The sequence below is a fragment of the Canis lupus genome, chromosome 22 (genome assembly GCF_003254725.2).
Source record: "Canis lupus dingo isolate Sandy chromosome 22, ASM325472v2, whole genome shotgun sequence".
Lineage (NCBI taxonomy): Eukaryota > Metazoa > Chordata > Mammalia > Carnivora > Canidae > Canis > Canis lupus.
This window is the reverse complement of record NC_064264.1, coordinates 61,242,450-61,264,304: the sequence shown is the minus strand read 5'-3', so window position 1 is coordinate 61,264,304 and position 21,855 is coordinate 61,242,450. Positions and strand designations below refer to the sequence as shown.

The 21,855-nt window shown below is 56.1% G+C and overlaps 1 protein-coding gene across 3 annotated transcripts in view; it reads left to right on the top strand.

The window, feature by feature from the left end:
* Nucleotides 1–21,855, top strand: part of RASA3 (RAS p21 protein activator 3) — a 108,709-nt gene that overhangs the window by 77,204 nt on the left and 9,650 nt on the right. For all 3 annotated transcript variants that reach the window (XM_025441337.3, XM_049099212.1, XM_025441336.3), the window contains 15 exons: nt 5,520–5,600; nt 5,980–6,052; nt 8,299–8,375; nt 9,961–10,065; nt 11,572–11,728; nt 12,514–12,662; nt 13,662–13,776; nt 14,494–14,568; nt 15,326–15,449; nt 16,532–16,638; nt 17,395–17,472; nt 18,383–18,460; nt 19,420–19,493; nt 20,175–20,281; nt 20,748–20,830. In XM_025441337.3, coding sequence (XP_025297122.1) covers nt 5,520–5,600; nt 5,980–6,052; nt 8,299–8,375; nt 9,961–10,065; nt 11,572–11,728; nt 12,514–12,662; nt 13,662–13,776; nt 14,494–14,568; nt 15,326–15,449; nt 16,532–16,638; nt 17,395–17,472; nt 18,383–18,460; nt 19,420–19,493; nt 20,175–20,281; nt 20,748–20,830 — 1,483 coding nt within the window. The remainder of the gene's footprint in view (nt 1–5,519; nt 5,601–5,979; nt 6,053–8,298; nt 8,376–9,960; nt 10,066–11,571; nt 11,729–12,513; nt 12,663–13,661; nt 13,777–14,493; nt 14,569–15,325; nt 15,450–16,531; nt 16,639–17,394; nt 17,473–18,382; nt 18,461–19,419; nt 19,494–20,174; nt 20,282–20,747; nt 20,831–21,855) is intronic.

The following is a 21,855-nucleotide window of genomic DNA, read 5'->3' as shown; positions in this document are numbered from 1 at the left end:
GCCTGGCTACAGATGTGTCGAGTTTGTGGATATCTTCGAAGGCCGCACTGCTATGTCCCTGGTTTCTCTGTTTGCTCTGCTTCCTTACCTGCTAGTGGCCTGTGTGGGCTCTTTGCTCTTCTGTGTTTGGTTTCCTAAGCTGGAAGTTTGGGTTATTGATTTGTGATCTTTTTCCTTTTTTAGTTTGGGCATTTATAGCTGCACGTTGTCCTCTGACACTTCAGTCCCATTTGTATTTTACCACCTTCTTTCTTAGAGCTAAGTCTGCCCTGTGCACCTGGGACTTCCCACAGATGGTGCCGCTGTGGGATGGAACAGAAGATTGTGGACGCTCCACAGGTGATGAGGTGCAGAAGGCTCTGGACCCGGAATCCTGGTGTCCGGAGCTAGTGCTTGTTCCCTTTGTGACCTCCGCTGTCATGTCCTTGTATAAAATCGGAGCAGTAATGTCTACGCTGGCGTCTGTGCAGTATCACACATGCTATTTGTACGGGTCCTCCCCTCGTGCCCTGGCCTCTCAGAGGTTAGCACAGGCTTGAGCCAACCTCGAAGTGTGTTATGGGCTTGGGAAAATTCAGAGCGAGGCTGGTGGGCCGTTGACGAGAAGTCAGGCAGAAGCAGCTTTGTTCCAGTGGGGTCCCCACTGGCCTGGGAATCGCCTCATGCCCTCCTCCTGCTAAGCAGCACCTGACTTCTCCCCCTTCCCTCACTGGAAAGTGCTGGGGACAGATACGGCCTGCGTGTACCACCTGGACCTGTTCTTAGCCTCCCGACACACGGCACCCCCTCGTTGTGGCAGTGTGAGGTATGAGGGCTGCTCTAGCCAAACACCACAGTCTCAAGTGTTTTAAAACAACAGGAATTTCTTTATCCCAGTTCTGAAGGCCCGACCTGAAGTCTGGCTGGGCCACGCTCCCTCCAGAAACTTCAGGGGCCCCCCCCCCCTCCCTGTTCCAGCTCCTGGGATGCAGGGCGCCCTTCTCCCCTCTGCCTGCCTCTTCCTGTGACCCTCTCCACTGCGTCTATGAAATCTCCCTCCTGTAAGAACTCTATAGTCAGTGGGTTTAGGGCCCATCCTGGATCCAGGGGAAGCTTATCATCTCAAGATCCTTAGCTTGATTACATCTGCAAAAGGACTTTTCCGAACAAGGCCACATCTGTTTGAGGACCACCTCCCAGCCTGTGGGCCCAATGGTTCCTGGACTGTCAGGTCCTTCTGGGCTCTCCTCACCTCTTACCCCGCCAGGGACATTCTTTCATGGGGGGCCTACGGCATTCTGCAGGGTTGAGTTCTGTTTCCCAGCCTGCCCCTCTCTGTTGTGGGTACACCCTTCCCAGCTGCCTGAAGAGCAAGGGGAGGCCTTGTCTACCTTCCCCAGACTGCAGGTGGCCCTGGGAGTGCTTGTAGTCCTGGACTGGGGGCGTCCCAGCGTTCCCTGCAGAGTCCCTGGACGCTCACCGCCCTTAATGTGGCCTCCCTCTGGCTGGTAGTATTATCCACCGGCTTTCCCAGCCACTGGCGGGCAGAATGTCACCTCTCCCTGACTGCCTGGATGGCAAGTGAAGCCTTTCCCCAGGTGGTGCCATCAGCACTGGGCCTCCTTGTGGTTGTGTGGACAGAGGACACACTGGACGTGCTCACACAAGCTTCCCTATCCTTTCCTGACTATAACTACTCTTTTTCATGCTGTTCCCTCATATGTCCACATGTGCTGTCCTGGACGCTTGACTGAGGCCCAGGTGGTTTGGTGACCCGCTGTCCCTGTCTGTGGATGTGGCATCTGCCCCTCCGACCTCGGATGGGTGTCTGTTCATGTGCATGGCTTCTTTCCAAGGAGATCTCAAGCCTGCACGCAGGGGCTGTAACTCATGCTTTCCTTCCCTAACAAAGATGAGTAGACCTTTGTAACATTCGTTCAGAAATATTTCATGAGCCCCTGTTAGGTGCCGAGGACTGTCTCGAGCCTCCTGGGGCCTGCGTTCTAGCGGGGGAGGAACGTTATCCTGTGGCACATCTACATTTCATTCACTGGAGGAGCGTTAGAGGAGCCTGGTGGTTGGGAGCTGGCCTGTTGAGCACAGGGTTGGGGTTCTGAGCCATCTGCTGGGCCCCCAAGACCATTGGAGTGTGGGCTGGGGTGAGTGGGCAGCATGTTATGACTCCGCATCACCTTCATTCACAACACTCATTCCTGTGGGAGACCTGCAGCCACTTTTGGTGCCAGGAGATGAGTGGGAAAGATGATGCATGTGCACCATCTGCTGGCTGGCATTGCAACAGACCTTTACTCACCTTCCTTGTCCCTGTAGGACAGTGTCTCCTTGGGTCTCCTGTGGCCACCTGCTTTATCTGAAAGTGAGGGCTCCTGCGCTTTTCCACTTCCAAGCTCCACCATCTCACCAGCAGATGAGAAGCCTGTCAGCAGCCCTGTAGATGCCCACTGGGCAGCCCCTCCTGACTGGGGGTGGGGTCCTTGCTGCTGGGGGGCTGGGCTCAGGGCTTGACATCAACATAGATGCCACTGGGCAGCCCCTCTGACCAGAGGTTGGAGTCTGGGGGGCTAGGCTCAGTGCTGGGGGGCTAGGCTGGGGGGCTAGGCTCAGTGCTGACAGCCAGGCTATGGGAACCTCCCCCTTGAGGTATATCCAAGTGAGGAATTACCTGTTTTCAAGTTTCTGACAGCATTTCAAATCCAATGAAGATCTTATTTACTATATTACTGGGGAGTTAGAAAAAGAAAACATAGCCACTAGGCTGTTACTGTTCTAGCTGCAAGGCATAACTGTGTTTTCAAGGTCAGTTTGAATGTAAAATCCTATAAATGTTATAATACGTGTAAGTATTATACTTGATGCCTTGGACTCCAGATTAGTTGACTGTGTCGCTGTGTCACAGTGTCCTTCCCAGGACACAGGAATAGGCAGCGTAGTAAATATTTTACTCCTTTCCCTTATTTACCTGGAACATTCCGAAGCAGGGGTTGAAGTTGTTTGCAAGAGAATAAGCCTGGAGAGATGCCCTGTGTGTGGAGTGTGGTGAGAGGGGGCTGTGTGGCCGGGCAACCCTAGCCCACCTGCAGGTGCCTGCCGCCCCAGGTGAGCGAGGGGGGGTTGGACGCCCTTACCTCAGTTGCATGGTCGGCACACCGATGGAGGGTGCTGGGTTTTCCCTCCACAATGGCTGTGTAGGTGGGCTCGGTATCCCGGTAACTGCTTTGCGTTAGACAGTAGGTCATGTGGGAGGAGGCAAGGCAGGGACATTCCCATGGTTGCTGGGGGGGTTGTACAGGCTGCTGCCCTGCGTCTGGTGGTGCTTCTCTAGGACGTAGGTGTGGGGACACTTGCTTTCACTTTGATGCTTAGTGATGCCATCTGGTTCCTGGCCATGAAAAGCCGTCATGTCTGAGGATCCAAAACCATCTAAACCTTCTTGAGCAACAAGTGAATGTAATAAAAAAGGTGTTTGTGTTAAACTGGGGTCGTTGGCCCCAGGGGAGGGTGTGGGCCTTGCTGCCCTGTCCTGAGCAGGCTGTTTCCCCACCGTCTCAGATCTGCTGCGGGATTCCCCCCCTCCCTGGCCCGTTTGTCCTTCAGACTCCAGCCTGAGGCCCCCAACTACCACCTTGTGCTCCTCTGTTGTATCTAGTTTCCTTCTTCCCTCACGTGGCTGGGTGTGACAATTGCATGTTCTGTGTTTACCATCTTGCTGTTGCTGCTGCGCCAATGATCAGACCTGAGCTCAGACTGCTCCGTTCCTGGAGACATGCCTGGGCTGCATAAGATCTGCACGAATGTTCGTTTCACGATGATGTAATGGATAAATCGGTATTTCTTTAATGAGTTAATGAAGGAAGATAACCAAAGACCAAGGCAGTAATCTGGAGAGAAACTCAGAAATATTTCATCAAGTAAAGAGTTGAAAGTATTAGGTAAGGCTAACAGAAGTAACGAAGTGACCCCTAAGGTTCAACCTCGTCTAGCAGAGGTTTCAGGGAAACTCATGGAGAAATGAGAAATGTAGAAAGCTGCCAGGTGTGGGACCCGTGTGGCACCAGCTCCAAGGGCCGTAAGCACCACGAAGGAAACAAAATCCTCAACTGGAGAGACATGTTCTGGGAAATGTTGGAAGCTAAATCCTTCCCAAGAGAGGCACAAGCAGCTCACATTGCTTGGCTGATGGAGCAATGGGGCAGCTGGTTATTCTCTGACTTCCTGATGGCAAGAGAAACGAGCATGCAGCCGTCTGAGGGGATGTGATCCTGCATCTAATTGCCACACCGTTCCTCTTCGGGAGTAGAGCTTCTGCTCCCTGCCATGTTGGAATACTGGGACCCAGACCCCCTCTCCTCCCACAGACCGCAGAAGAGCTGGTGCTGTACTGGTGGGACATTCTGGATGTTGGGCAATTGGCATTTGAACTCTGTGACCCCAGACAAGGGGGGCAGACACGGGCCGCAGTGGCCCCGGCTTTGTCCTGTGGTGGGTGGAGAGAGGCCACTGCAGTGTTTTCCGGAGAGGAGGAGGCCTGCATACTGCACAAGCCAATATGGATATGTCGGGCTAGCGCCATGGGTCTGGACAGAGCATGGGGTCTGTGGGTACGGGGCTCTCGTATGGCTCAGAGGCACCTGCGTATCCGCCAGTGCGGTGGAGATCCTTGCTCCCACTCAGGGCTCAGCATAGCTCCTGGGGGGCCCACACAGCCCTGACACAGCCTCAAGCAGGAATGGCCGTGACCAGTCTGTACCCAGAGGACCCTAACCGCCAGCTAGCACAAGACCCAGAAAGTCAGCAACCTGGAATTCACGACGTCCAGCATGTGCTCAAAACCGGCAGGCCAGGAGCAGGATGACCTGAGCACGACCCAAAGGAGCAGCCCACAGAAGCATACCCAGGGATGACAGTGATGACAGAATAAGTGGAAAGGATGGTCACATAAATTGCATAACCAGCTCTGCTCCAGAATTTAAAGAGACCTGAGCCAGGACTGTTGTACTGGGACCCACAGGAGGGACCAGGCACGAGTAAATCTGAGATTGGGGTGCCCTCTGCAGCCGAGAGGCATGCGTGGCATGGGGGTTGTCCCCAGGCTGGACCCAAAAGCCCAGTCGGTTGTTGGGGCCACCGTTTTCACACCTGTAACACGATGTGCCACAGCAGCTACTTTGTCAGGTTGTGGGAGAGGTAAACTCATGAGCCACGGAAAGCTCTTGCCACTGCTGGTTCCCAGGAAATGAATCGGTGGCATCACTCACACAAGTCCCTAGGACCGTGTCATCCTCGGCTAAGACAGCCTTGTCCTGAATGCAGCACACACCTCTTCCTGCCCTAAATGCTTTCTGACTACTAATCGGTCAGGTCAGCACCCACTGCGCTTGTTAGACAGGAGCTTCTGGGCAGCTGGTGCCAGGAGCATGCAGACCTCCTGGCTCTTGGCCCTGTGGGGGGCTTCAGAGCCCTCGAGAAATGGCCTGTGGGCCCCTCAGCTCCTGCTCCTGACACCCCACCTCTCTTCTCAGCATCCTCGAGTGCCAAGGCCTCCCCATCGTGAACGGGCAGTGTGACCCTTACGCTACTGTGACACTGGCAGGACCATACAGGCAAGTATCTTTGCCCACACCTACCACTGCCTCTGGGCCGTGATGGTGAGTTGCAGTCAGCTATGATGATGCTGACGGTTCCAGAGAAATGCAGCCTGGCTGTGAGGAGGGAAGTGTCCTCCTGACCCACTCTCATTTTCTCTATTGCCCTAAAGTGCTTTGTAAAAAAACACAAAAAAACCCTGTGTTCTCCTCTTTGGGTGTTTTGGGCTCAGTAAAGGGTCCTGATTTGTGTACCATCTGGGTTGGAGACAAACAGAAATATTTATAAGTAAAGGCAGTAAGTCACTTGTGCATTTGATCACTTGGTCTTAAGATCCAGAGAGACTTGGTGTCAACAGTGTCGGTTTTAATCTCAACCTTTCTTCCTTGATTACAGATCGGAAGCAAAGAAGACAAAAGTGAAAAAGAAGACCAACAACCCCCAGTTTGACGAAGTGTTTTATTTTGAGGTTGGTATTAGTGCCACCAATGTCACGTTGAGATCCTTTGGGAGAAGTGTGGCTCTGAAGGGCCTCAGGCAGTGGCTCCCTGCAGCATCCATGGGTCCCAGGACCTTCCCTCATCCCTGGGAAGAAAGGCCATTTGGTGCTTCCTTGGGTTTGAGTTGGCGAGTTTTACCTCCCAAATTATCAGTATTTGGGGTTTTTTTGGGGGGGGGAAGTTTGGGGGGATTTAATTGTTTGCTGTGGGATTTTGTTTTTTGGTTGCTTCCCCCAGTCTTTCCTGAGCACTGGAGGGAGGCTTGTTTCACCAGAGATAGTGAGGGGTTTTGGGGCAAAAGAGGAAATGCATTTGAGCACGGAGAGCCTGTGGCTGCCTCTCAGAATTGTGAGCCACCGAAACTGGGTGGATGGGGGGCATGAGGGCCAAAGCGTGCAAGCAGGGCAGCTGCCTCAGCTTAAATACGAACCATAGGTCATATATTTAGGCACAGGCTCTTTGCAGCTACAAAGTTTCCTCGAATGTTTCATATGCACCAGGTCCTGGGGGGCTAAGCATGACTTGGCTACTGGGTAGAGCCGCCTGTACAGGAGAGGATCATGCACGTGGCCAAGTGACCGTTGAGTCAGTGGCTTCGGGGCGGTTCTTCCTGGTGAAGAGGACAAGCCTTCCCAGGACGGTGACCCTCCAGTACAGTCTGGGACGCTGAGCGTCCACACGTAGGGGAGATTGGTGTGAGAAGGTGCCGTTTCGGTAAATGAAGTTGGAGCGATGGTTAGAACTAAGGAGCTCACGTGCAGAGAACCTGGACCACTCCTAACGTGTCCAGAAGCCCACAGGTCCCTCGCATGTAGGTCAGCAGCCAGGCCTCTTGGGCGGCTGTACGGAGGGCACAGTGCCCTTCTCTGTCCCAGAAGGACATTCTTGCTTCATAGCCGGTGGAGAAAATGGTTTTTAAGAAACTCAAGATTAGGCAGGAAGCGGATGTGGTCAGCCTCATCTCAGGGGATTCGTGCCCAGGCTGTGGAACAGGGAAGGCGTCTGGAACAGATGATAGAGAACAGTTTCTAATACAAATTATACACAAAGGCAGCAACAGCCTCCCTTGTCTGAGCTGCCCAGCGTGCTGGGCAGTGCTTTCCAACTTGAGGTCAACATGGCACACGGTAAAGCATGGGCTTTCCCTGCAGCATGTGCTCCCCGGGCTCTGACACGCAGCCCTGGGTGCTTCTTACTGAGACTGTGCTACTGACTTACAGTTCACGCTGTAAAAACATCAGTCTCAACTCAGTAGGTGAATTTAACAAGCCCCGGATACAGGTGAGCACAGGGGTAGGCCTGCATCCTGCAGGATCCCAGGGCAGGTCCGGACCTGGGCTCTGAGTGCTGCTGGCCAGGGCCCACCTGACACCTGCCTCGCTCATGGCCTCAGACCACAGGACCTTGGAGTTTTTGGTCTTAGACCGAAAGGGCTGAGCCCTGTTAACAGCTAAATCCCCTGTTTTGGTTCTCTGCACCCGCTTTCTGCTTCAGCTTGCAAACAACCCCCACAGCTCTGACTCAGCTTAAGGCTGAGCCTCTGGAGTCCCTATGCTTGGCTTGGGGCCGGCACATGCCTCCTACAGGAGTTTCAACAGGAAAGCATTTTCTTCCAGGGTAATGGCTAGACTTACCTAAAAACCCCTCACTATCTAAATGAAAGTATTCAAAATCCTGTGAAAACCATCTTCCTTCACTGAGTAGACACAGTGGGAACAATGCAGAAACCCTGTGCCCAGCATGCTGGATGCCAGACGGCAAGCTGCATCAGGCAGTGGAGGCTCTGGGGGGCTTCCTAGAGGAGGTGGCATTTCAGAGTCCCCTTCGAGTTTCCCAGCATGGGCCTGAGAGGTGATGTAGGCAGGGGTGCAGGTGGTAGGAAGACTCCCATGTGCTGGGGGAGGAGAGCTGGTGGGGGCTCCAAGGGGAGGAGGTGGAGGCCAAGCTGGGCTGTGGCTGGAGGTACCCAGATGGGGAGATGGGCAGGTTGGGGAGGAGCGAATGCAGGGCAGAGAGGTGGAGAGCCTGAGAGGAGAGGGAGCTGGCCCAGGTGCTCACAAGGGGAGGCCATGGTGCTGGGAAGACCGGCAGGCACAGCCCCCTGGAGAAGGGGCTCCAGACCACTGAGGCTGGGACCTGGGACACCAGGTGGGGGTGCTCGTGGTGGGCAGGGGTCCTCACAGGCCGGCACACAACCTTGCTCCCGCCCCTCCAGGTGACCAGACCGTGCAGCTACAACCGGAAGTCCCACTTTGACTTTGAGGAGGAAGACGTGGACAAACTTGAAATCCGGTGAGCAGTGGCCATGGGGCTCCAGGCTCTGGCCTGGTGGCTATAGTCTCAACCCACCTCTGCTGTTTGTTTTCTGGTTTGTTTCTGAAAATACAGAACCAGGAAGAAAGGGATTTCCAATTTTCTGGTAATTTTAACACTAGGACGTCGGGGGTTGGTTGAAAGGAAGAGCTGTGAACTTGCCAGCGATCTGGGGAGTGGCTGAGGACCTGTACTTACCCAAGGGACAAATGTGGTTTTAGAGGCCATGTTTTGTTCTTTTTTTTTTTTTTTTTTTGAGGCCATGTTCTAAGAGGGGTTAACGGCTCGATGCTGCTCAGTGTGTGAGGCTCCGTCCACGTGGCGGCCTCACCCAGCCCCGTGCTCCTGCTGCTCGGAGCCCCCACGGTAAAGCCGTTGGTGTGTGTGCTCTGGGGAAGATGCCAGGGTTCAGGTGCAGCAGCTCTGGCGGGTCTCCCCACCTCCTGCCCCCGGGGCTTCTGCCCACCAGCTGCAGCCGTAGGAGGCACCAAGTGACAGTTGAGACCATAAGCTGGGCGGTCTTTCCTGTCACCCTGGGGCCGGGCAGACCACATTGCCAGAACCTGGCAGGTTTTGCAGTCTGGTTTCCTGCAGGGTCAGAGCTTCCTGAGCCAGCTGAGGCCTGCCTGGGATTCTGTCGATGTCCAGCTGGGGGCATGGGCCAGGGACCAAGGGTGGGACCCTCTGTGGCTTCGAGCTCTGAGGGATGCCAGGCTCCACACACAGGTCTCAGCTGCTTCTGCTTTAAGTCTTCCATTTCAAAACACTGAACCAGAGGCAGAGTGTCTGAGAGTCCCGATCAAGGTCGGGGCCATGCTAGAGGTTTGGCTGTGCACTGGCTGCCCTCAGCACACAGCTCCCCTTCCCTGTTCAGAAAAACAAGTGTTTATACAAGACTGGGCTTTAAACTTGACAATAAAGTCTTAGCTGTTGTATTTTAAGCAAACAAAAACCGTTTTTAAATGTTTTTCTTACTAAAAAGGGGAAAAGACTGCCTGACCGCCTTTTGTCCTACTGCTAAGGTGTCATGTGGCAGATTAAGGATTTTCCTTTGTTTATTCTCAAAGAGCCACGGGACGTTGTTCCTCTGTGTGTTCCTGACACACACATGTTCCTGTACCTTCCGTGATGCCCGTGGCTCCTGCTTGGACTTCAGGGCCACAGAGAGCTGGCACGGCCTTCTAGAAGCTTCCCTGTGACAACCAAGTGTGCTGAGAACCAGTCTTAGACTCTCAGCTCTGGTTCTGGGGTCTCCATGGCCCCAAATCAGAGGAGCAGTGAGAATCCCATCCATGTGCACTGTCTTCCTGTGCTGTTGAGAAGATGGGCAGCCCCCTCACCCCGAGGCCCTGGGAGGCCACCGTCTTCATGCCACAGTCACATCCTGCGTTGACCTCACATTTCAGATGTCCTCACTGTCACTCTCTTGCCAGAGGCTAGCTTGAGGGACTAAAGGCCCCATCCCACCCCAGACACTCCTGGGGAAGCTAAGGAGCACTGCTGCCCACCTGCCCTCCCAAGGTCATCCCTTACTGAGATCTGTGTACCATTGGCTGTTTTTCAGAGTTGACCTCTGGAATGCCAGCAACTTGAAATTTGGAGATGAGTTTCTGGGAGAGCTGAGGGTTCCACTGAACGTGCTCCGCCAGTCCAGCTCCTACGAAGCCTGGTAAGGTGGCTGCACACCTGGCGCCATGTGCTCCCGGTGGGCAGACATTCAGAGCTGCTACTGTGCAGCCAGAATGAGATGGCTCGGGTTGGCTCCTACCTGGCCACCCAGTCTGGCTAGCTCTGGTGAGGGGATGGGGTTATAGGTGCTATGAAACAGTGCCGTTTTGGTGGGCGGGCGTGGGGAGAGCGCGAGAGTGGTGGCTGAGAGACAAAGGCAACCTTGAACCCTGCAACTTTGAGAACGGCCCTTTGAGCCTGGCACTCCCAGGAGCTCTGCCGCACCAGGCCTGCCCCACAGCTCTCGTACCTGGTGTCACCTGCTGAGGAAGGAAGCGAAGGCATTGTTCAGGCAAATCCCCCTGAGCTTGGCCTCCAGCCTCATGTTTGGATTTCATGATCGCTTAGTGCATCCCTTTATAGCACAGCGAATGTCACTGTGAAGCGCAGACACTCAGGTCTCCTTTAGCAGACAGTGCAGGATGGGGACGTGGTGTGGTCGCAAGCCGTGTGCTGCATACCACAGCCCTGAACGTCTGCAGACTCACCGTGTGGATAGATTTTTGTGTGTTGTGCCCGATGGCAGTTTACTATCACTGGGTCCTGGTTCCTGCTGGGAGCACTGATGCGCCTAGCAGCCCCTAGCCCAGTAACCAAGATGGCACATGGCAGCCTGGCGGACGGCCACCCAGGTCTTCAGGTGGCCAGGTGCTCAGCCAGATGCACCCACGTCCCACCTCAAACTGCCTGGCCCATACACCTCTGCATGGCCACAGCTGGGTGGGACCTAAGAGAAAAGAGTGTCCAGTCAGAAAACACTGAGAAAGTGTCCATGTACCCTTGTGGTCTGCCTGCCTACAGGCACAAGTCACCATTCCTCTGATGCTGAAAGCTCTACCATGTATTTATGAGAATAATCGCAGCTTTGCTCTTCGTATTGCTAGCTGTTGTCGAGTATTCATGTTCACGGATAAATGACTTTACTGTGTAGTCACTCATTCCCTGCTTCTCATTCTCTTATTCCTTCCACCCTTCCTGATTTTCAGCCTTAACTTCTGGCCTGTGACTCCAGAATGTCAGCCCCCATAGTAAACATAATGTGCAGGGCGCCCCAGGGCACAGACCCTACAGGGGCTCTGCCTTTGAAAAGACTTCTGGCACAGGGACTCTGTGTTGTGGGGTGCCGCCTGGAATGACTGGCCCCCCACTCGGACCCTGTAGAGGGGTCTCCACGAGAAACACCCCATGCAATGCATGCACCCTGCAGGGGGTGTCAGGGAACATCCCCAGCTCCTATGAGGAACAGAGAGGTGTCCTGTAGAATTGCCCTGGAGCTCCCTCTTGCCTCAGACCCCGGCCCAGCCCAGGATGCCCCGTGCAGCAGGATCAGCGCGGTGCAGAGCGCCTGGCATACTGGGCCTTCCGGGCGTCCTGGAACCAGCCCCGAGGGACCCAGCCCCGGATGGTGCTGCCGCTGCAGCCCACTGTGTGTCCTGCGTTTGTCCAGGTACTTCCTTCAGCCCCGAGACAACGGCAGCAAGAGTCTGAAGCCGGGCGACTTGGGGTCCCTGCGGCTGAACGTGGTGTACACCGAGGACCACGTCTTCTCCTCCGATTACTACAGCCCACTGCGGGACCTGCTGCTGAGGTCCGCGGATGTGGAGGTACCCGTGCCGAGCACCTGCTACGCCCTGGGCTGCCTGCGGACACCTGTGGGGTTGTGGGGTAGCCTGCTAACACCCAGAGCTCCTGCATCCCCAGCCCCACCCCCTGCCAGGTTCCGGACCCCAGCTCCACCCCTGGACCCCTCACCTCTCCTCCCTGCCCCCTCTGGGCCCTGGCCCCACCCCTTCGCTCCCAGCTCCTGCCCACTGACCCTCCCGACCCCGCCCTGCTTCACCCACACCACACACCCCCATCAGCTCCAGCCCTCAGAGCCCTCGCCCTGGACCTGGCCCCACCCTGACCCCACCTAGCCGCCCGCACCAGCCTCCCCTCAGGAGGCAGGGAGCCGGCCCACCCCTTGCCCTGCGTCTGAGCTGCCAGCGCTTGGCAGTGACTCTCCCCTGCACACCATCCCCCACACCTGCTCTGTGCCCAGAAATCCCTCCCTCTCCCTTTGCTGGGAGGGTAGAAGCCCTTGCCCCATGCCCTGCCTGCAGTTAGAGCCCTGTGGCAAGCCAGCAAGGCCACAGTTTCTGATCTGTGACCCTGAGGTCACTGGCCCTAGTGCTAGATTTGGCTTTGGGTGGAAGGATCCTCCAAGAATGCACTCAGAGCACGTGTGCACGTTGAAGGGTTTGGTGTGGGCTTCAGGGGGCCTGGGTCTCTGGTATGGTGACTTGGTACCATCAACCCACTGACCAAGTCGGGTGGGGAGTGGGGATCTGCACCAGCCCCCAAGGTTGGAAAGCGCACCCTGGGGCCATGTGGTGTCTTCCTCTCGCAGCCTGTGTCAGCATCCGCGGCCCACGTCCTGGGTGAGGTCTGCAGGGAGAAGCAGGAGGCCGCCATCCCACTCGTGAGGCTCTTCCTGCACTATGGCAGGGTGGTGCCGTTCATCAGTGCCATTGCCAACGCCGAGGTCCGGAGGACCCAGTGAGTGAACCTCAGCCTCTGCCCATGAGCCCATCCCACCAGGGGTGCAGCCTGGGGTCAGTGAGTGGTGAGGGGCTGGCCTAGGGCAGGTGTGGGTGACTCAGCATAGCGGAAGTCCCCTCAGCATGGATCAGAGTGCCCATCTGGGACAGCAGAAGGGACCCACAAGGCTCAGTTTTTCTTTTGAAGGTACATTGTTAAAAGGCACCGTTTCTCTCAGAAATCCTGAGGCATGCACGCAAGAAGGGCACTGGCTGCCTTGAGGGTGGTCAGTTCCCGTGGTCTGTGGGTGCAGATTCAGAGTCAGGCCCATGCCAGAGGACGGGGTCACTGCTGCCCCAGGACCTGTGCCCACTCCCTGGGGATGGATTGTGCTAAGAGTCTCTCCCGGGATCCCTGGGTGGCGCAGCGGTTTAGCGCCTGCCTTTGGCCCAGGGCGCGATCCTGGAGACCCGGGATCGAATCCCACGTCGGGCTCCCGGTGCATGGAGCCTGCTTCTCCCTCTGCCTATGTCTCTGCCTCTCTCTCTCTCTCTCTCTCTCTCTGTGTGTGACTATCATAAATAAATTAAAAAAAAAAAAAAAAAAAAAGAAGAGTCTCTCCCTGGAGCTCTTGGTTCAAAGAACCCAGAATGTACCTTAGTTGAGAGAAGGCATGAAGCACATGTATGCTTCTGTGCTGGACTTCCATGCTGACCCCAGGTTTGGTCTTTGGAAGCATTAACTTGCTGCAAAACCAAGCTTCACAAAGAGCCAAGGCAGTGGGTGTGTGGATGTCCTGCTAAACTGTACTACAGCTCTGTGCGGTCCGTCTGCTCCAGACAGGGCGGCGGGTTCAGGATTCTCAGCTGTAAAACATCTGGCGTGGTCTTGTGTCCCTCTCAGAGCATCTGGGAGCACGCTTAGCAGCGTGGGCATATCTTTGCATCCAGTGGACGGGTGCTCAGAGCAGGCTCTGCTTCCCCTGACACCTGCTGAGATAGTTGCCTGTTCTTGTAGGGACCCCAACACCATTTTCCGAGGAAACTCACTGACGTCTAAGTGCATTGACGAGACGATGAAGCTGGCAGGGATGCACTACCTGCACATGACCCTGAAACCTGCCATAGAGGAGGTGAGTGGGGGTCCCAAGGGCCCCCTGAGCCTGTGAGCCAAGGTCCTCTCTAGAGCACCCCCGGCTGTGCATGGTCCCTCTGTTATCGCTCATGCGTTGGGGCACACAGACGAATGCACCATAAGCATCCTCCCCTGGTGGCTCTGAGTCCCTCCCCTGACCGCTCCCGGGACCCTTGAGTAGGCAGCATTTCCCAGAACGGTGTCATTAAATGTAGGGACGTGGGATGCCCAGATGCCTCAGTGGTTAAGTGTCTGCCTTTGGCTCAGGGTGTGATCCTGGGGTCCTGAGATCGAGTCCCGCATCGGGCTCCCTGCATGGAGCCTGCTTCTCCCTCTGCCTGTGCCCCTGCCTCTGTGTGTATGTATCTCTCATGAATAAATAAATAAAATCTTTAAAAATAAATAAATGAATGCAGGGAAGTGAGGAAGTTTAAACTCGCATTCTGGTTTGGTCTGTGTGCGTGGACCTGCCAACACTGCTCAGTAACCCTGTTTTTAAAATTTATGAAGCCTGATCCCACGTGCGTGGATCTGGAATGGTCTCCAGGAGAGGCCTGATCCTCATGGACCGAGGCGCTCTGTGGCCACTCTGAAGGCTCTCGTCCCCTGTTGCGTGGGGCTGGCTGTGGCCATGACGCCCAATGCCCCTGACCTCCCCCCGCCCATGCTCCTGGAATCTGTGCTGCTCACTCCTTGTTGTCCGTGCACTTTCCAGATATGCCAGAGCCACAAATCTTGTGAGATTGATCCTGTGAAGCTAAAGGATGGAGAGAGCCTTGAAAACAACATGGTAAGGAGTTGTTCTGCACTCTCTGGAGCTGCTCGCCCATCTGTAGGATTTTGGCACTTGGCTGCTTGGGGTGCTCTCATCTCTCTAGGATTTGGGGAGGGGGACCTACGGGGACTGACTGTGCAGGGTGTCCTCAGGAGCCTGTGTCTCCGCCAGAGACAGTCCCTCTCAGCTGCAGTGCAGCGCCGTGATGCCCTGCTCCGGGCCCCAGTGCCACCGCCCTGCTGCTGATGGCACTGCACTTGGCCTGGCACCTTCCCTTCTGGGAGGACCAAGAGCCTCCCCACCAGGAGGCCTCCTGGCCTGGCTTCTCCCAGCCTGGTCTGGTCTCCGGCAGCCATAGACACAGGTCCCAAAGCCAGGCTGCCTCCATCCTGTCCCCGCAGAGCACTGTCCTGTGTTTTAGAATAGAACTCCCTGATGTTTTCAATGCACCCTCACCTCCTAATCTCTCACGTGATTTATTCATGCCTTCGGGAGATACAAGGCAGTGAATTTTACCTCTACGCCCCATGGATGAGGTCGGCATGGAGGGGGCATGCCCCACACCCCCAGAGCTCTGGTCCCTGGCCGCGGTGACGACTGTCACTAGCCAGAGAGGCACTTCTGTAAATAGTGATGTTAGTACATCTGCTGCTGCTGCGGGCCCTGCCCCATCCCAGTGTGGTTGGAGCTCCATGGGGCTGGCACAGCAGCCCTGGGGAGACAGTGATTCCAAACAGGCACTGGGGGGTGTCCCACCCGCATCCTGTTGCAGGAAAACCTGCGGCAGTATGTTGACCGCATCTTCAACGTCATCACCAAATCGGGGGTGAGCTGCCCCACCGTCATGTGTGACATATTCTTCTCTCTTCGAGAGGCGGCTGCCAAGCGCTTCCAGGGTGAGTCTTTGGTGTGGAGAACACCCACAGCCCCTTGCTGGGTTGTTCCTCTCCCCACTGTCTCAAAGCAGAGAAGGACGTTTCAGAGTCTGTGTGGACGTGATTCTGGCTGTGGCTGCTGGATCCACACCAGTGCCCGCACCTCATCCCTCTGCAGCCCGGCTGGGCCCCTCTGTGAACCCAGGCCTGGGCCCCGCACAGAAGGCCAGCTGGCCGTGTTTCGTCACACTGGTTCATGTGGGGTGGAGCGTTAATCTCTCCGAGCTTGGGCCTCTCCAGGGGAAGCTGCCTTTCCTGTTTTTTTGTAGTTCTGACTGTGGTAGGTTGAGGGGCAGCTCTGCACCGCATGCCCTGCTGCACTTTCAAGAAAGACAGGATGAGCTCTCCGTGGCTTTGGGACAGGAGGGGCCCCAGGGATGAATTGCCTTTTCACGTGTGTCAGGTCCTCAGGAAGGCACCAGGATTCACCCTGTGCAGAGCTGCCCAGGAGCAGAGAAAAGGTGTCCTGCCCCGACAGGAAGCGCCAGCAGGCCTGAGGACTGGGATGCAGGCAGAGGAGTGGGCTGTGGGGAGCCTGGCCCCCCACCCTGTCCAGCAGGCCCCATCCCTGGCCCTCGTCATCCTTCCCTGAGGAGTCAGGGAACAGCCCAGATGTGTCCTCCTGCCTCAGGGAACCATGGGGCGCCCAGAATGGTCCCTGGGACCCTGACAGAAGCCGCCTCCTACCCACCTGCTGAGGTGCCTCTCAGCACATCCGGCCTCCCACCCGACTCTGTGGACGGGACCTCCTGCTTTCAGGGCACGGTGGCCCCTTCCAGCATGGAAGGGGCCCTGGTGTCTGGCAAGGGCAGTTACCAAGCATACCCAGCCCTCAGACGCTCTGGGTTAGTGCCCGGCCAGGCCTTCCTTGGCTGGTGCAGTGCTACCACCACATGGTGTGGTGTGTTTGGGGATGGTGACTGGGGACTCCTGTGGGGCCGGGCAGACTCTCAGGAGGGGCAGGCGCACTTGGGTGCCGGCTTCCAGGTCCACCGCTGTCCCCAGAAGGCCCGTTGAGCCGGCTCTCTGTGTCCTGGCTGCAGATGACCTGGATGTGAGGTACACGGCCGTGAGCAGCTTCATCTTCCTGAGATTCTTCGCTCCGGCCATCCTGTCCCCCAACCTCTTCCAGCTGACGCCTCACCACACGGTAAGTGATGTCAACCCCCGTCAATTGGCAAACCTGCCGTCCCGGGCTCATGGGGATGTTCAGCATCCTTGCTGGTGGGGCAGCCGGGCTGTGAACACCCACATGCCCTGAACTCCTTTATACGCAAGAAGGCTTAGCACCTCGGCCAGCTGTGTCTGTTAGACACAGTGGACTCTGTGACCGGGATTTCTCACTCCCACCTCGGGAAAAACGGGGCATTTATGGGGCATTTATGATCATGTGTATGTTCTGTCACATAATCAACAAACGCTTATGGAGCCCTGCAGGGCCCCGCAGTGCTTGGGCTTGGCAGAGACCCCAGGGTGAGGTGATTCTAGGGGCCCATTCCTGTTGGTGAGTTTTAGACTAAACCTCTAGGTCGTACGAAGGGCCGTGGGGGAGGGTGGCGCTCAGCATCGCACAGGAAAGCTGCTCATTTAAAGAGGCCCCTAATGTGTGTCAGGCTGGGTGCTTGATGGAGCTGCTCCCTGCGTCCTGCCCGCAGCCCCCTGTCCTGGAAGGCACTGGCATCTGGTCCTCTAGGTGGAGAGCCTGGCCGCGAGCCGCTCCTGGAGCATGTGCCACAGAAGTGCCTGAGCAAATCCTCCAGGTGCACCTGCTCCATCACACACAGGCAGCACGCTGGAGCTGGGGGGCTCCTAGGGGATGTCATCCATGGTCGGCCATGCAGTTCTGGTTCAGTCACATTTCTGTAAAACTGAAAGGAAACATGCCTGTCTCCTTCCCATCCGACAGGACCCACAGACGTCTAGGACGCTGACGCTTATCTCTAAGACCATTCAGACTCTTGGCAGCTTGTCCAAGTCAAAATCTGTAAGTCATTTATTTTAATCATGTCTTTTTAACACAGAGGAGTGTGTGTTAAACAGTTATAAGCATAAGGAACAATAAAGCCCACATGGCGCCCCCACTACCATCTTCACGGAGAGAATGTTCCAACAACGTGCACACTCCTCAGCTCTGCTGAACTCCGAAACTTTGCTTTCTAAACCTATTTTGTGTGGGGGCAAATTATCCTCAGAGACTGAGGGTATGTTTGTGAATCGTACTTAATCAGGTTCACTGTGGGGATGTTAATTTACAGTAATATTTCACGAGCCAGTAGCATACACGATGACGTGTCTTTTTTTTTTTAATTTTTATTTATTTATGATAGTCACAGAGAGAGAAAGAGAGAGAGGCAGAGACATAGGCAGAAGGAGAGGGAGAAGCAGGCTCCATGCACCGGAAGCCCGATGTGGGACTCGATCCCAGGTCTCCAGGATCGCGCCCTGGGCCAAAGGCAGGCACCAAACCGCTGAGCCACCCAGGGATCCCTATGATGACGTGTCTTAATAAGCAGTAGAGCAGTAACATCCCCCAGACCAGCGGTGGGTCAGTCCCACCATGTTCCAGGCAGGGGAGGGCAAGGAATAAATTTGAATCCTGTGTCCTCCTAGAGAGAAGGGTTAGCAGTGACAGTGGCCCTTGCCGAGAGATTCCCTGTTCCTAGGAAACCCTGAGGTCTCCCAGGGCCCCCGCGGTCCCCTGGCCAGACCAGAGCTCCCCAGGGCAGGACCTGTCACAGCCCCACTGCAGTGATGAGGAGGCCTCAGCTGTGGGCACCTGAGGACGTGTGGGCCTGAGGGAGACCCGCTGCCCAGATGAGTGGTGCACCTCCACAGGCAGCCTGCAGCTCAGCGCTGTCCTGCAGGCCTTTGTTAAGTGACCTGTTTCATTTTAGGCCAGTTTTAAGGAATCCTACATGGCTGCATTTTATGAATTCTTCAACGAGCAAAAATATGCTGATGCAGTAAAAAATGTGAGTATGGCTGTCCCAGGACCCTCTGCCCCCAGGGTGCTGTGAGCCCCTTCTGCACCACTCCTGTTCGGAACTGACAGTTCTTGTCCCTAAGGGGTGGCACAGTGCCTTGCCTTGCCGGCCACGTACTATACTGGTGCCCCACAAATGCCTGAGTCACAGAGCTGGGCATCCAGACCTGGAGTTAGGGACACAGCACATGGGGACAATCTTTTCTGGATGCTAAAGCTTTACTTTCTTTTGGGTTTATTTTTATTGATTGATTTTTAAAGATTTTATTTATTTGAGAGAGAGAGCACAAGCAGGGGGAGCAGCAGAGGGAGAAGCAGACGCCTCACTGAGCAGGGAGCCCGATGCGGGACTTGATCCCAGGACCCCCAGGATCATGACCTGAGCTTCAGGCAGATGCTTTACCCACAGAGCCCCCCAGGTGCCCCACTTTTTCTCTTGTGTTTAGAAACAGTCACACATACTTATTTCTCAGAAATCATAAAAACCAAGACCCAGAAGAGGAGGAAGGGAGAGGAGCCGGGGGCACACATCAGCACAGTTGGTGGAGGGAATCCAGACAGGTTGAGGAACAGATGAATCCAGGAGGGGCGGGGGCCTGGATGCCGATCCTGCTGTGCATTCCAGGAGAGATGCGTCCTTGGGCTGCCTGTTGCCACACACGTAGGTCTCCAGGTGTGACCTGAAGCAGGTGAAGCCGCAGCTGTGGGTGCAGTGAGTCCTTCCCTGGGGGGTCTGATGGGTTGCTGGGGTCAGGACTGGAAGCTTCCAGCTACAGCAGAGACACGCTCAGGACCCCCTGACTCTTGTAGAGGGACCCACGCTCCCCCAGTTGCTCTCTCCTCGAGTCAGAAAGAGATGCAGCATTCTAGCTAACTGTTCCTGTGTGAGCAGGATTGTATCCAACCCACCATTTCCCCCTTAAGCATCTCATATCTCTCCTGCTTTAGTTTTTAGATCTGATCTCATCTTCTGGGAGAAGAGACCCTAAGAGTATAGAGCAGCCCATCCTGCTTAAGGAAGGGTAAGGCCTGCGTGCGCTGCTGGGCCAGCAGGACAGACCTGCAGGGGCCGTGCTCCTGGCCGTCCCAGCTCACAGGCAGCCAGACCCCTGAGGGGCCGCCCTGGCCTGGACAAGCATAGCCCCCATCCGTGTCTCAGATCCTGCAAGATGGTCTGCAGGGATGTCTGAAATGTGGGGTTGGCCTGCCTTTCTTGGTGCCTCTCCCCTGTGGGTGGTGTGAGTGTCAGTGGGAGAGAGGGAGGGCAGGCTGAACCGTGCTGAGGTGTTGGCTTGCTCACACTGGAGCCACCCTTCCTGCCCCCGCAGCCCCCACTCCTGAAGCGTCTCCTGCCTGCCGGGGAGCGCACCTGCCATGGCTCGTGGGCCCTACCTTCTTCATGGTGTCTCTCGTTGCTCTTCCTGGGGCTTCCCGGGGCGGGAGATGGGGAGGGTGGCTGCTTCACTGAAGGTCTCGTGAACCCAGTGTCCTTGTCAACTGGGACTAAAACTTTTCAAAAGTAGAGAGCTTTGCCTTTTGGGTTTAAGGTGTTGAAAACCCGCAGGCGGCCTCAGGTAGGACAGTTGTGAAAGGGGCAGTTTATTTGGATTTAGCGGATATGACTTGGGCTGTGGCGTGGGGGCCGGAGGCGGATGTGCCCTGAGCCCTGACAATGACCCACAGACACGCCCTCTTCACAACAGGTTCATGATCAAGAGGGCACAAGGACGGAAGCGCTTTGGGATGAAGAACTTTAAGAAAAGATGGTTCTGCCTGACCAACCATGAATTTACCTACCAGAAAAGCAAAGGTAACAAGGGAAATTGGCTTTTTAGTTGGTTCACAGCCTTTATCCTCAAGGCCAGAGCCTGCTTCTCCGGAGTGAAAACAAAGGGCAGGATGACGTGTCCCACGGGTGAGCCGCCGCTGTCACAGGAGTGCTTGGACACTCCTCCACCAGGGTGGCCCGGGGGGCTGGGGAGCAGGCGGGCCGGGCCGCGCCTCTGGGCTCCGGGCAACAGGGTCAGGGTCCTGTGTTGGTCGTGTCTTCCCAGGTGTGACACGGCTCAGATCACAGGGATGTGGCACTGAGAACAGGGCTCCTCGGAGGCTTTGGGTCGCTGCCACGTGTCCTGGGTCCTGCTGGGAGTGCTGCCCAGGCTCAGGGGTGGGACAGTGTCCATGCTGGGGTCTCTGTGTCGTCTACCCATTACCCCGAGGGCGGGGACCCACCCTCTGCCCACCGCCTGCCCCCTCATGGACCTTCTCAACCTCAGGAGACCAGCCTCTGTGCAGCATTCCTATTGAGAACATTCTGGCGGTGGAGAAGCTGGAGGAGGAGTCCTTCAAGATGAAGAACGTGAGTGTCCTGTGTGCGCCACACTTTTCAGGGGTTTCTCCATCCTCTGCTCTCTGCCACAGAGCCCCGTCACCCGCATGTTCACTGGTGTTCACAGCTGTTGTGTGGGAACCCTGGAGCACAGCGGCCTGGCTCTTCCTGTTCGGGCAGCCGGGCAGGGAGGAACCTGCTGGAAAGGGCTTCCTGGCAGCTCAGGGATCAGCTCTGGGATCTTGCAGCATTTCTTTGAAACTTAATTTTGAGATGGTTGTGCACTTACAGGAAAGTTGTAGAAACAGAGCAGGACCTCCCGTGTCCCCTCACCCAGAGTCGCGGGGTGTTTGCATTTGTCACGTTGGCTGAGCTCTGTCCTTTATCACCCTCCGTGGCCATGCATCCTTCTGAACCACGCAGATACCCCAGCGTGCTGCCTATAAAGAACGACATCCTGGGATAGGAGCTGTGCTGCTCTCAAAGGCAGGGCAGGGTGCCCACGGCACCGATGACAGTCTCTGAGTGCCCAGCCGAGTGCCGCCTGGTCCACTCGTTCTCTGCCAGGTTCTTGATCTGGGACATTTCTCAGCCTCTCTCTGTGTTTCGCAGCCTTGGAGTGTCTGACGCATGCAGGCCAGGTTTTGCGGGTGTCCCACAGTCTGGGTGTTAGGCCTGAGCCCTACGTGCATCTTGTCATGAGCCGAGCATGGGAAACACACTGCACCGTATCCTCATCGGGCTCCTCCTCAGACTGTTGCCCCTCCACTCAGGCTTCCCACCTCCCTCACCCCTTCACAACTTTCCTTGGCTTTCTGCCGTGCACAGAGCCACCCAGGGACCTTCTTCGCTTGTCTGTCAGGGCCACGGGGCTCCCAGGGCCACGTTTACCCGGGGTGGCACCCCTCACTGCCCTATGTGGCCATGGGACGTGGCAGCGTTGCTGATCGCGTTGTCACCGCTGCTGCCGGCACACGCCGTGGGCATGCAGAGTTCGACAGGCTGAGCACAGATGTGGTTTCCGTCATGGGTGTGACCTAGAGGCCACCAGGCCC